This window comes from Scylla paramamosain, chromosome 7 (assembly GCF_035594125.1).
Source record: "Scylla paramamosain isolate STU-SP2022 chromosome 7, ASM3559412v1, whole genome shotgun sequence".
NCBI classification, from domain to species: domain Eukaryota; kingdom Metazoa; phylum Arthropoda; class Malacostraca; order Decapoda; family Portunidae; genus Scylla; species Scylla paramamosain.
Window position 1 is genome coordinate 10531259 of NC_087157.1, and position 14382 is coordinate 10545640.

General features: G+C 38.7%; 1 protein-coding gene across 11 annotated transcripts in view; it reads right to left on the reverse strand.

The window, feature by feature from the left end:
* Positions 1 to 14382, reverse strand: part of LOC135102060 (serine/threonine-protein kinase Tao-like) — a 43656-nt gene extending 29274 nt beyond the window's left edge. For 2 of the 11 annotated variants that reach the window (XM_064006724.1, XM_064006719.1), the window contains exons 1-8: positions 14044 to 14197; positions 9890 to 10122; positions 9040 to 9189; positions 7486 to 7681; positions 7244 to 7356; positions 6300 to 6515; positions 4982 to 5138; positions 1658 to 2235 (exon numbers count right to left, since the gene is read on the reverse strand). In XM_064006724.1, the coding sequence (XP_063862794.1) occupies positions 1658 to 2235; positions 4982 to 5138; positions 6300 to 6515; positions 7244 to 7356; positions 7486 to 7681; positions 9040 to 9189; positions 9890 to 10045 (1566 nt within the window). In that variant the 5' untranslated portion in view covers positions 10046 to 10122; positions 14044 to 14197. Of the gene's footprint in view, positions 1 to 1657; positions 2236 to 4981; positions 5139 to 6299; positions 6516 to 7243; positions 7357 to 7485; positions 7682 to 9039; positions 9190 to 9889; positions 10123 to 14043; positions 14198 to 14300 lie in introns of those variants that run through there. The other 9 variants (XM_064006726.1, XM_064006725.1, XM_064006730.1 and 6 more) reach the window with 9 other exon arrangements.

The following is a 14382-nucleotide window of genomic DNA, read 5'->3' on the forward strand; positions in this document are numbered from 1 at the left end:
GTAAATCATATTAAGACCATTTGTTTACAAAAAAAGCAGACTGCTGGCAATAGCTGATAAGATCAGAAAGTAAGACCAAGGAGAGATTCACACCTCAGTCAAAAATGACAAAAATATTGGCTATGCCAAAAATACAAAATCTATAAGCAATGAGTTCCAGCCATTATGTCTGGTGTACAATCATGCTTGTCACAGGTTAGGTGTACGATGATGAACACCTGCCTTAGTTCAATTATGGTGTACAATCATGCCTGTCACAAGTTAGGTGTACAATGATGGACACCTGCCTGAGTTCAATTATGGTGTACAATCATGCCTGTCACAGGTTAAGTGTACAATGATGGACACCTGCCTTAGTTCAATTATACAAAGAACTATGGCCCAGCCACAGATTAAGTACACAATGAATAGTATCTGCCAGGTTAAGGTAAGCTATTAAAATAATCTGATGTCACAGGTGCAAAAATATATCAATGATAAAGTAAAATCTCCATACATTACTTATATAATGAAATACGACCCTCCCACACATCAGATTATACAATGTGTGACACCTACACAAGGTCAAGTACATAGCAGAAACCTAAAACGATGACATTACAATGAACTACACCAACAATCATTTGGGAGCAACAAGTTACACTCACTCTATACTCTTTGGATAGTAAAGTAGTACATCTTCTACAGGTGCACTACAGCCAGTTTCAAACTCCTGTAAGTCTAATGCAATAATCGAAGACTGCTCTATGTCCAATACGACTGATGACGAGAGCACACACTGATTTACTCTTATCACATGTTAAACATGTGGCAAGCTGCATCCACCACAGCTTTGGTTCATTGTGAATTAGGCTGGCTATATGTCTAGCACATTATTAAAAAATGAATAAATAAAAATAAATAAATAAATAAATAAATAAATAAATAAATAAATAAATATATATATATATATATATATATATATATATATATATATATATATATATATATATATATATATATATATATATATATATATATAACCATGGAGGTTAAGTACATGGGTGATCAAATAAGCAACAGATCCAGTAAATGAACTGCAACTGCTGAGAATGCAACACCAAGTTGCATACATGACAGGAATTAATTTCCAGAATTTGAGCACAGTGGAAGGATCTGGACTTTGTAGGACTTGTCTTAAATGGAGCACAATTCTACAGCTAGCTTGCCTCACTAACATATCAATGGGTAACTGTTGTTTTCCCAAATTCACTTGAATTTTACCTTTCATCATAAAAAAACACATGAAATATTATTTATATAAATAGTTTTCATAAGGTTGCAAATACTTGGCTTAAAAGAGAAGAGGGCAGAAAGCATTATTGTTAATTTTGTTTGCATACAAACTATTCCAGCATATTTTCAAAAGCATTGACTATTAGCCAACATGATTTCCCTTCCTGTTATTTATGAGAGAGGGTGCAAACTGAAAAGCATGTCAATCCATCATCACAGTTAGTTAGCTAGGAACTGTCAGGCAGCCAATAGACTAGCTGGTTAGTCTGGCACTAATTGTGTCATTCAGCATGTGAATTAATCTGGGGGTGTGGTGCACCGTCCAAGCTAGCGAGCAGGTGGCAACGTGAGTGGTGGAAGGCAAAGGGGAGGAGCCGCCTACCCTTCCTCGGCGCGACTTGACAGTAGTAGACACGTTGTTGGTGGCGTTGTTGTTTGTAGTGGTGGAGGGAGCATTCTGCCCCGGAAGCTGAAGGAGAAGGGTTGGGGTGGTGGAGGATGTCGCATTGGTACTAGTAATGGAGGTAATGCTACAGGAGTCAATGAGTGGCGAAGAGGGTGTTAATGGATGGTGGTTGTTATTTGGGATACCTAGCTCTGCTTGGTGCAGTGATGATGATGATGGTGAAGGTGAGAGTGATGAAGGAGGCTGGTGCTGATATACAAGTCCATGATGTGGTGACTGTGGTGAGTAATGTGATGGAAGATGTGATGGATGATGGTGATGTGGTGGCACTGGAGGGGCAATGTATGGTGAGTGTGATGGCTGTAGCAAGGGTGGAGATGGTGTCTGATATGAATGTGGTGGTTGATGAAGCAGATGGTGATGGTGGAGGGAGTTGGTGGAAGATGACTGCGACTGGGACGACTGACTGACCCCAGCTGATATGACCGACTTCTCTGATGTGATGCTGTTGCTCTTGCTGCTGTCGCCCCCCGCCGGGTCCTCCTCTGTGGAGTCTGTGAGTCAGTAAAAGTGTAATGTTACTGGTTCTCCTACTATGTGCTAAACTAGCTCAAGGAGTGTGCCAACTGTGTGAAGAACCAGTAGAATATATATATATATATATCTAACAAATTCTAATAGTTACTGCATGGCTAACAGATAATAGCAAAAGCAGTTTATATGCACAAAACTAAGATAAAAGGCTCAATTATTTCAGTATGAACACAACAGTCTGATAAATAGAATCAGGATATATCTTAGGGCAGTAATGAGTTGATTGTCTACACATCAGTTTACAACCAATATCTGCCATCACCAAAGGTCAAGTTCACACAAACAAGAAACAACTTGCTGTTTTTACTAGCAAGTTGTGTTACTTAAACCATTCTAAGTTAATACTGACCAGTGGAAATTCATGCTGCAATAAACTCCACAGTCTATACAACCATAAAATCCTATACTGAAGTGAAATGACTTACTGTGAAGAAACCAAACCAAGACACAGGAAAGTGATTCCCATCGTGTGGTATGAGTCTCTAGGCATATGCAACAGATTCCAGGCCAGAGAAAATACGTTTGTAAAGAATACATGCAAGACCTTCACAAAAGAAGTATTCTTAGCTCATTTACATGAGCTGGATAAGATGTACCATATAATAAATACATTAAGTTATCTAATAAATCCCAAATGTTACTTTTTGTTCCTTTCCACTATGCAGGTAAGTGCTAAGTTATCTAATAAATCCCAAATGTTACTTTTTTTCCTTTACTATGCAGGTAAGTGCCATGTCTTTACTTCTGAAAAATACAAGGGTTACAAAGGCAGATGACTGACCCTTTGGGACTTTTTTTTTTTTTTAATGTAGGAGGGACACTGGCCAAGGACAACAAAAATTAAAACACTAAGATGCCAGTCCCATAAAAGGATCCCAACCAGTAGTCAAAAACTGAAGGATAAATGTCTTGAAATCTCCCTCTTGAAGGAATTCAAGTCATAGGAAGGTGGAAATACAGAAGCAAGTAGGGAATTCCAGAGTTTAACAGAGAAAGGAATGATCAAGAGTACTGGTTAACTCTTGCATAAGAGGTGAACAGAATAGGGGTGAGAGAAAGAAGAAAGTCTTGTGCAGCAAGGCCACAGGAGGAGGGAAGGCATGCAGTTAGCATGAAAATAGTAGTAGAAGATACCTAGAGATGCAACATTGCAGCAATGAGAGACAGGCTAAAGACAGTCAGTTAAAGGAGTTGAGATGAAAAGCTTTTGATTCCACCCAGTCTAGAAGAATGGTATGAGTGGAACCCCTCCCCCAGACATGTGAAGCATATTCCATATATGGACAGATAAGGCCCTTGTACAAAGTTAAACAGCTGGAGGTGAGAAAAACTGGCATTGATGTCTCAGAACACCTAACTTCACAGAAGCTGTTTTAGCTAGAGATATGATGAAGTTTCCAGTTTAGATTATAAGTAAATGACAGACCAAGGATGTTCAGTGTAGAAAAGGGGGACAGTTGAGTGTCACTGAAGAAGAGGGGATACTTGTCTGGAAGGTTGTGTTGAGCTGATAGATGGAGGAATTGAGTTTTGAGGTATTGAACAATACCAAGTTTGCTCTGCCCCAATCAGAAATTTTAGAAAGATCAGAAGTTCTGTGGTCTCCATGCATGAAATGCTTACTTCTTGAAGGGTTGGATGTCTATAAAAAGACTGGGACTACCTCAGTAAGTGAAAACAACATGAAACAGCATTTGTGACAATGGTCCATCACAGCAAGCACAAGCTGGCAAGGACAGAGTAAAAAACCTTTCCACTAGGTTAGAAACACCGGCATGTGACCATGTGAACAATCAACTCAAAATGCACGATATTATCAATGCATTACCAAAAAGGCTACCACCAAATGAGCTTTATAAACACTATTATAGACTAGCAGAATTAATTTGAATATGGAAAGATCATACAATCCAGTTTTCTGTTCTTTTAAAATTCAGCCTTTTATTACATGCAAGATACCCTGCATTGTAACTTTACATATGTGGTGATATGGGTACTTTAAATCAAATAAGTGTGTCTTGCTGAAAATTTAAAAAATGTTTACCTGGCTTTCAATAAATTTTGTTATTTCATGTAAATTAATGCACATATTTTACTTACCTATATGATACAAAAAAAGAATTAGTGTTAAATATAAATGTTATGTTTCTTTAAAAAACTTTCTTAGAAAGTATCCTCTCACAGGAATAATATATTAGCAATAAGTCACCTTCACACCTTGTGCATACTAGTGTAGAAAACATAAAAAAAGATAATCAGAAGCATTTAGTAATAAACACTAATCTATAAGAAATACTGTATTAAAAGCAGACTAGGCAAGACATAAAGCTAATTACAGAATTCTTTACTTAAGCACTCATGTCTCAAACTTGTGCTGCCTTTTGGTGGATGAATTACATGATATCATTAAAAGAAAATGCACTTTATGTGACAACTCTGTCATTCAATTGATTAATGTCTTTACATCATCCATAGATTTCATAAGAAATTCTTTCACCTCTTATCATTAATTTCATGAACATTATTTTTTTCTTAAATATCCTACACATAATTAAATGAAACCAAATGAAACTTTTAAAATATAGTTTAAAAAACACAAGAAAATTCAAGTGTTGTAATCCGATAATTTCTACTGAAAAGTTTATATTTCATGACATTAGGTATGTAGGTAATTAGTTATGTGGCTACAATACCTGATGAACTCACCTTCTACATCCCCCTGCTGGCTTTCAGTTTCATACAGGAGGATTTTCTTCATTTTTCGATAGTTTAGGTTGTCAAACTCACGAACTGCTTTCTTTGTCCGAGTGATTAGATCCAGGATGATGTGTGTTGCTGACCGGTGTCTCAAGATAAACTCATGCTAAGGGGAAAAGTTGCATATTAAAAATGAGATGTAGCATCCAGTAAGTACATAAGAATAAATATCTAAGTATTACAATATCCAAGTGTCTCAGTTATATGTAATAGCACTCATCCATTCCAAAAATGGAATATGTAAGCATCATAATCATTAGCATCATCAAATCTGCCAGCCACATGAACATTCATTTTGTGCCATGGATGCACTATTGTACTTAGCACAAAACTTGCCATGCCGTTGACCCTTACTCAACACAAATGTTAGGTTCCTGAGGCAGATGAGCAGGATTAATTTTGTGAAAAGTTTTGGAAGGAAACAAAAATGTTTGGTTCTTGGATCTCCCTGATTCTCCAAAATGTTTTCTATAGATGTACAACTGGACTTATAACTGGGTTATGCTCCAATAAACCTACAGGTAAAAAGTATTTCTTGAAAAAAACATTTATAAACTATAGTGATGCCTTTGAGGATGAAACTGCAAAAAACTTCACAGATTAATACCACTGATCATCTGCTCATCAAAGTTTGTAAACTAATCTGCTTGGGTAGCAGAAGTGAATCTGGCTCCCTTATGCTGGAATCCTCCATCTCCCCACTATAAAGAAAGAAAAAAAAGGGATTCATGTTCCCTACACCCTACCAGCACATATTCAAAATAAGACTTCTTTTCTTGCACTCCACGACATCAACTAAAGTAAACCCACTCGCATCCTCTTGTTTGGGTCTGTCCTACGCACTGTGGCTTTTTGGCAAAGAAAATGACAACCATGAAATTAGAACTGCTCCTAAATCCATGAAATTAGAACTGCTCCTAAATCCATGAAATTAGAACTACTCCTAAATGAATATTAACCTTGTTTACCAGGTAACAGTGAAGCTATCCACCATGTTATTGCTATCTTCTATGGTCACTACACAACAACACTTCTCATTACATGACCTGATCTGACAGCTGTCTTTCCCTACAAAACTCTAGTCATTTCTCTCCCTGTTGCCATGACTATAAGAAAGATATGTTCTCCAATAACATATACTTCCTTGATTCTCTGGAAGCAAATAGTGTCAACAACTTAATTCCTAACCAACTAAATAAACCAGTTCAATATCAAGCTGAGGTAACCATAAAACATAGATAAAATTATCACACCAACATGAACTTACATTGAGAAGCCTTGCTGAAGTAGGTCGATCGGGTGGTGATTTCTGAAGGCAAGCTTCAACAAAGTGCTGAAAGTCTTTGGACCAATCAGGGGCTTGCATTTTGGGGGCATCATTCTGGGCAATATGGTACAAGGCACTCATGGCATTCATGTTGAAGTAGGGTGGTTTGCGCTCAGCCAGTTCTATGCATGTGATGCCCAAGGACCATACATCCACCTGCAACATATGAAAATTAATTGTGTATTTTATGTATCTTAATCTGATAATGTTCCAGATAGATTCTCTCAAGGAATGTCTATGAGATGATTCCTGTCTCTGCAAGTCTTCATCCTCCTTTCTCCCTCTCCTCTCACATATTCAATCATTCTGACCTCTCACTTACTAGAGGGGCAAGGGATCATCCTCTTGTACTCACAATTATACACATAAACACTTGTTTCATTACTTGACTTGCTGCCAATCTTTCGATACATCCAAATCATCTTACAGCACTGCACTAGACTCTCTCAACTATTCCACACTTGTTTGATAGAGCAAAACTGTTATGCTCCATTATATTGATTTCCACATCCTTTCTTCTCAAGCCAGAAACATATCTTAGGTAACTCATTTCAATTACTAACAAGAATCAGAATGAAAAGATAAACACAAATTTATGTCTGCCTAGCTATAGGTAAGTACTATTGAGAAAACTCAACCCTGGTGTAAGTCTGAGTGATGAAAATACAAAACGGAGTCCATTTTTTTTTTCATCAAAGGATTAATATTAGACTATGCTGTCAAAATAGTTCACCAGTTATCAGTTTTCTTTCATGCATTTCTTATACCAAGTTAGAGCTTTCCAAATGGTACATAAAGGCCCTCAGTTGTGACAAAATAAGCACTTTATAACCTCTGCCACCCAGCTATCACCACGTCATTAAAACAGCAAAATCAATACCCACCTTCCCATCATACTGTCCTTCATCCATGGCCAATATAACCTCAGGAGCCATCCAGTATGGAGTCCCAACAAAACTATTGGCAGGTGATGTTATACTTGCACTTCCAAAGTCAGCTGTAAGTTAACAAAAGATCATTATATCTAGCCAACAGCACCAATAAATAAGCAAGAGATAACACATATACAAGACATACTATGATGATATACTCAAAGAGAAATACAAAAACAAATGTTATCACTCACCAAGTTTAACTGTCCCATTTTCAGTCAAGAGAATATTGCCAGCTTTAACATCCCTATGAATTTTTCCTAATGAGTGTAGATAGGAGAGGCCTTGTAGACAGCCTTCGCAGATGGCACTTATTTCTTCTTCTCGCAAAGGCTGTCGATGAACTTCTATAATGTCTGATGCTGATCCCAGACAATATTCCATTACCAGCTGTAAACAAGATTTTCAAAATTGCTCACTAGTAATTCTTAGTGATCTATTATACAAATATTCAACTACTGACATCAAAAATAAATTCAGGATAGTAAAATGGAGAGAGAGAGAGAGAGAGAGAGAGAGAGAGAGAGAGAGAGAGAGAGAGAGAGAGAGAGAGAGAGAGAGAGAGAGAGAGAGATGTATAGGCAGCTCCCTACTTGATGAAGCAACTTTCATACCTATATTTCTAACAAAAGCAATACCTGTCATCTTTTTCACGGCAGCTGTCACTGGCATGTATCTTTGGCCTGCTTTCTCTCTCTCAGGCAAAGCTGATACCATACAAATAAATATAAAATCTCTGTCAGTTAAATTTATTTCACAAAAAATAAAATAAAATAAAAACCCCAATATCTATGGATATTTTCTAATGACAGTCCAGTTACTAAACAAAGGTGGATATATATTGTAATCAAAGTTGTTGCTCAAACCTAAGTTACAAGAGGCAAGACAACATCTTGAAGACTTCATTTCCCCCTTCCTTCTCTCTATCTCTCTCCAGAAGTTAATCTACAGACCCAAGGGAGTGATGACCTCTCATCACCCTCTACTTGCACCATGCATGATGTGTGTGTGTGTGTGTGTGTGTGTGTGTGTGTGTGTGTGTGTGTGTGTGTGTGTGTGTGTGTGTGTGTGTGTGTGTGTGTGTGTGTGTGTGTGTGTGTGTGTGTGTTTTACATTGTAAAAAAAATGTCCTGAACATTTAGGTATGAGAGAGAGAGAGAGAGAGAGAGAGAGAGAGAGAGAGAGAGAGAGAGAGAGAGAGAGAGAGAGAGAGAGAGAGAGAGAGAGAGAGAGAGAGATAAGGGGGATAGGGAGACAAATATGAAATGGGATTGAGAAAGGAGGTCTGGCTTTATTTACAAGGCAACTTTTGGCCAATGATATTTACCAACTAAAATCCCTTGAGGTGACATGTCGTTTTAGCTAAAAATAGGGTTAAGAAGGCTGCTTCAAGTAGGGAGCTAGCTGTACATGGATGTAATTCACAAGCAAGTAGACAGTTCTAAAGAACAGATAGATGCATTTATGTATTTTTACTGTAAGATATGTCCCTACAAATGAAGAGATGAGGAAATGGTCTATACAACATTTGTAACATGATGAAAACATGTGTTGTAAGAATTAATAGATTGAGGAGAGCAAGAAATGTTAAAGTTTACCAGGTAGGGAAGTTATCAGCAACAGGGATCATATGTTGACAGACATACTGATAAGAAATCACAACGAAAGAAAATGAATTTTTAAAGAAACCCCCTCTGACTACAATGAGAACAGCCCATCCCTACACTATGAGAAATTTGACCACCCACCCAGACTGTTGACTCCTTGAGATAACATCCTATATAGGTGACTGTGTTTGGGTGACGGAGGCTGCGTAAGAATCTTATTTCCTTCAGGATGTCTTGCCATTTGTCAGCACTTTGTTTTCCATTATATGACATTTTCTTGATAGCCACCACCTGGAAGGAAAATAAAGGTATAATCTTTTTACATATTAATCATTGTGTTAAAGATTTCACATAGGTGGTGCTCTTAACAAATATGGCAACATTATTTTCCCATGAAACCTTGCAAACAGAACTTTATCCAGAATTTCTTTCTTGACACATCAACATTAAATGGTGGTACAAAACACAAGGATAGGAAATAAAAATTAGGCAGAAGATAAGCAAGTGTCTTCTGGAAAGGTAGATTATATTTGCCAAAATAAAGTAGGGCACAGAATGGAATGAAATGCAAGCAAACACATTTTTGTGGATATGTGTGAAGAACTTGATTTTCTCCTTAAATGAAACAAATTACATGGATGAATATTACAATAACTGGGATGCTTCCATGTTTAGTTTGAGGTGACAAGAAAGAGCACCAGTTCAGACAAGAATTAGAATGTTTAGGCTGACTCTTCCTCTTGATGATATTCTACTCTGGTGCTTGGGTGGTTTATCTTTGACATAAAGAACACAAACTACAAAACTAGCTCTCTCAAGGTTGGCATTACCAATGCATCACTTACTACATAAGGATTAACACATATGAATAAATCAAACAAAAAAATTAACTCACACAGCATTTTTAAAAGGAACAAGCAACTTAATACTTCTTATACTGAAAGAAACCTTTTTGAATTTCTGTTTTCTCTACAAACTTTAAAAACATTACCTCTTTTTTGGCAACGTGCCGAGCGTAGTACACTGCTCCGAAACTTCCATGGCCAATTTCTCGTAGGTCATCAAAGAGTCTCTCAGGATCCTCACGCTCAAACAGGTCAGCTACTTCAGGGTTTCTGAGGTTCCCCGGCCGAATGAGCGTGGCCATCTTGGGGACGAGGCAGCCGAGGCTAACGCGGCGGCTATATTTTGCTTCTGGTTACATCACTCATGCAAAACATCCATCTGAAAAATACAAGCAGTCATGGAATAAGACAATACAAGGGAAAGTACACAAGGTGGATCCAAATCAATTTCCCTTTCTTAAACAACGATACAAAAACTTAAATGATAAACAAAATTAAGTTACAGAACAGGATGAAAACAATTAGGCTGGTGATAAAGATGAGAGAGAGAGAGAGAGAGAGAGAGAGAGAGAGAGAGAGAGAGAGAGAGAGAGAGAGAGAGAGAATACTGTTCCTAACAATGTAAAAAAAATAAATAATAAATAAATAAATAAATAAATAAATAAATAAATAAATAAATAAATAAAATAAAAATAAATAAAATAAAAATAATGAAGAACAGGAATAGGGGGAGGAGGTACATAAGAGCATAAAAACAGTAATAAAAACATAAGAACTGGTAACCCTTACAGCTTGATTGGCTATGGTCCGACAGTTGAGATGTAACATACTCTGTATCCTATCACCGGTCCCTCACACTTTCCTCCCATCCCTCAAGCCTTTAAATCAATAAATTTCTCAAGTGTTTCAAGGCACAAGGCATTACAACAGTGAATAGAGTGAGGCAAGCATTCAGACACTATACAGAAAGGGGTTTACAGTGGTGCAGGTGCAGTGACCGTAGGCATAAGGACCCCAATTATCTCAGGACCTGGCAGTTATTATGGTCCCTGTGTCTAAAGCATCACACCTACTTTACGCCTTTGTGTCAATCCTTGGCCAGGGTCTCTCACGGCTACTTTTACATCTTATTTAATGCCAGGACAGTCAAGGCTGGCTAGAAACCACAAAGGCCTTTGTGATGAGAAAAGCATGCTACTGTAACATCTTGAGTTAACACAGCTTTGATCTCAAAAGGTGCCAGTGCTTCTATAATGTTCCACAGCTGGGCATCACACTCCCTTCAGATCAATTCTTTTGCATTTCTATGAGAGAGAGAGAGAGAGAGAGAGAGAGAGAGAGAGAGAGAGAGAGAGAGAGAGAGAGAGAGAGAGAGAGAGAGAGAGAGAGAGAGAGAGAGAGAGAGAGAGAGAGAAAAAAACAGGAAGCACACACTTAAATGCACTTGTAACAGATCAAAGGACAATGTGAAAAGATGTTTTTCCAACTTTTCTTTCCAATCCTATGGTTATCTTTTCACATTTCATTCACTGTTAAGCATGTTGGACTATATAATGACTTAAATAGTTGTTAGGTTTCAGATTAATGACTCTCACTGGTTATCAATTGAGTATGCTATGATTCTATCTATCCCACTTCCATCCTTACCTCCTCCAATAATGTAGGAAAACTCCACCTCCTAGAGTCCTTAGTGTGCATTAAAAGCAACACTGAACACAACCTATTCAACTAGGGCACCTCCATTCCTAAGGCCCATTAATATAATCAAAACCTAGCACAGCCTAACGTACATGAGAGTTATGGTGATGAGGGCAAGTGACTGATAAGACATTCCACAGTTCCTAGACCTGAATTACTATGAAATCTAATCAACATAGCTACTACACCTTACACAGGTGTCTTTGTCCGAACTGATGCTCAGAAAAGGTACACATGGATTGAATTATTAACCACAGTAGATGTGATGCACTGACAGAACAACACTTTGTTATCATTACTTATCAAATGAATCTGTATGGATGTTTGTAGTTACTGAACCTCCTATAATTATTTGTTTCATGTCTTTAACACACACACACACACACACACACACACACACACATACACAAAAGAGCAAGTAATCTATACAACACAACTAAACTTTATCATTGTTACTTATCACATGAATTTGTATGTGTGCTAGGGAGTTACTACACCTCTCAGACTTATTTACTTCAAGTGTTCACCATCATGCACACACACACACACACACACACACACACACACACACACACACACACACACACACACACACACACACACACACACACAGAGTTATCTAATCATCTAATCTCATTATCAATATGTCTATGATTCCACTGCAGGACAAAGGGATGAACCTTCTCCACATACCTGTCAACTGCTCCTCTATTGTATGCCAACCATAACCTAAACCAACCCAACCAATCTACCATATCTGTCTAGTACAGCCTCCTAACTGTCACATACAATCTCTTAACTATCACATACAATAATTCCCCATACAACCCCTTCCTAACTCTCACATATAGTTCCTTAAATCATCTTCCCATACAATCTTTATCTGAATGTCATATACTCTCTCACATACAAGTCTCCTCCTAACTGCCACATACAGTCAGTTATGTACAGTCTCCTAACGACCATGCCCTGTCTTGTAGGCATGCAGTCTTTTATGGGTTAAGTTAATATCTTTTTTTTTTTTTTTTGTGTGTGTGTGTGTGTGTGTATTTACAATAGCAATATATACACCAAACAAATATATCATGTGAATAACTCAAAATACCAATAAGAAATGATCCAATAAGAGCAACAAAGAATATCAAAAACAGCCAAATATAACAATACATAATAACATTTCAAATAAAATTACAAGGTACTGATAAGTTTGAAATAACAGCATTCTAAGCAACAGATACTAACTTTGAAATAACAGCATTCTAAGCAACAGATACTAACTTTGAAATAACAGCATTCTAAGCAGCAGATACTAACTAATCATTAATTCAAATTCTACAGCAGACATAACTGAGCCTGGACAGAGTATAGATATAGGTAATGGAGGACTGGGACAATACATGGAGGAGCAAAAACTATATAGGATGCCAGCCAGCTCCCCTGGGTAACACTTCTTCCTTGTCCTAGTGCCTAACCTAACCTAACCTCATAGCTATGGGCAGTATGGATAACACTGGATGACACTAGCCTGTTGTCCCAATAGCCATTACCAAACTTAAGCTGACCTCAGATATCACATGGGTTGTAAGGATACATGCTTACAAAACTACCTGCTAATTATAACACTTGTACCTTTACCTAACCAAACCTGATATAACATGGTTGCAAATAATATGAGTATTAGTGTATGGATACATGCCTACAGATACTACCAATACATTATGACATTTGTTTGTAGCACCAACACCCATTACCTAACTTACCCTAACTTCACCTCAGACAAAACATGGTTAAGGATAGTATAGACACTTGCTTCCACCACAAAAGCCTTAACCTCACCTAACCTCTGGTGTAACATGGCTATGGCTAGTAAGGATGTCAAGTATGAATAAATGCTTTCAGATACTAACTACAAATTATGACATTTGTTTCCAGCACATAAGCACTAATCTAACCTCACCTCAAATATAACAAGTATGGATATATGCTTCTAAATATTAATTACTAATTATAACACTTGTTTCTAGTACCAGAGCCCCTAACCTAACCTGACCCAAGCACAGGGGAGGTGGTCTGGCACTGCTGCACCCGTGATAACACACTGGCTGGCTAACTGTCACACATAATGGACTCAATCACAATAGGCGTGGCACAATTAGTACAAAGCCATTTCAATCACACAGCCATTGACACCGCACAGTGAGGCAGCAGTGCTCAGCCCCTTAGAGCAGTACTGGGAAGCACTGTCCACACCCTGGCACTGTCCCATGGCGTGCTAACAGTGCCACCCAGCCAGCCAGCCAGCCTCCTTCACCTGTTAGTGGCTGACAAGCTGCACCACACACGCCACATACGCCCCCCACCACACTCCTACCACACACCCATGCCACCATGAACACCACGCCGCACGCACCACACGCCCACCACACCACCACACCCGCCGAAAAATGAGTTATGAAATACTAAACAGGAAATCGTTGGTGGAGGGTTAGGACCACCACCACCACTGCCAAACACCTCGCACCACACACCTGCTTGCCTGCACACCTGTCCCCGCCCGCCAGGTGTGCAGGACGAAGATATGTTATGTCAGAAATGCACTTGCCTGTCTCATACCCTGATTCCTTGCGGGAGAACGGAGGTAAAAGAGCCTTGCCTCCCCTCCCAGGAGTCCCCACAGGTCCAAAACACAGCCTGTACTCACTCGTCCTGTCCCTCCTGTTGCCTCCTGCCCCCCGCCCCTCCCCGCCTTCAGGCTCCCCAGGCAGGTCACACACTCCACTACCACATGAGCCTCTGCCCAGATCGATCAGCGAGAGGCTCAGCTCGGAATTAGCAAAGTAACATCATGTTTTAACTCACTCTCTCTCACAGATCAGAATGAAAATGGCGTCTACTGGCGCATGCGCGGCTGACTCACTGTGCTGGAGCTGTACGGTGCGCG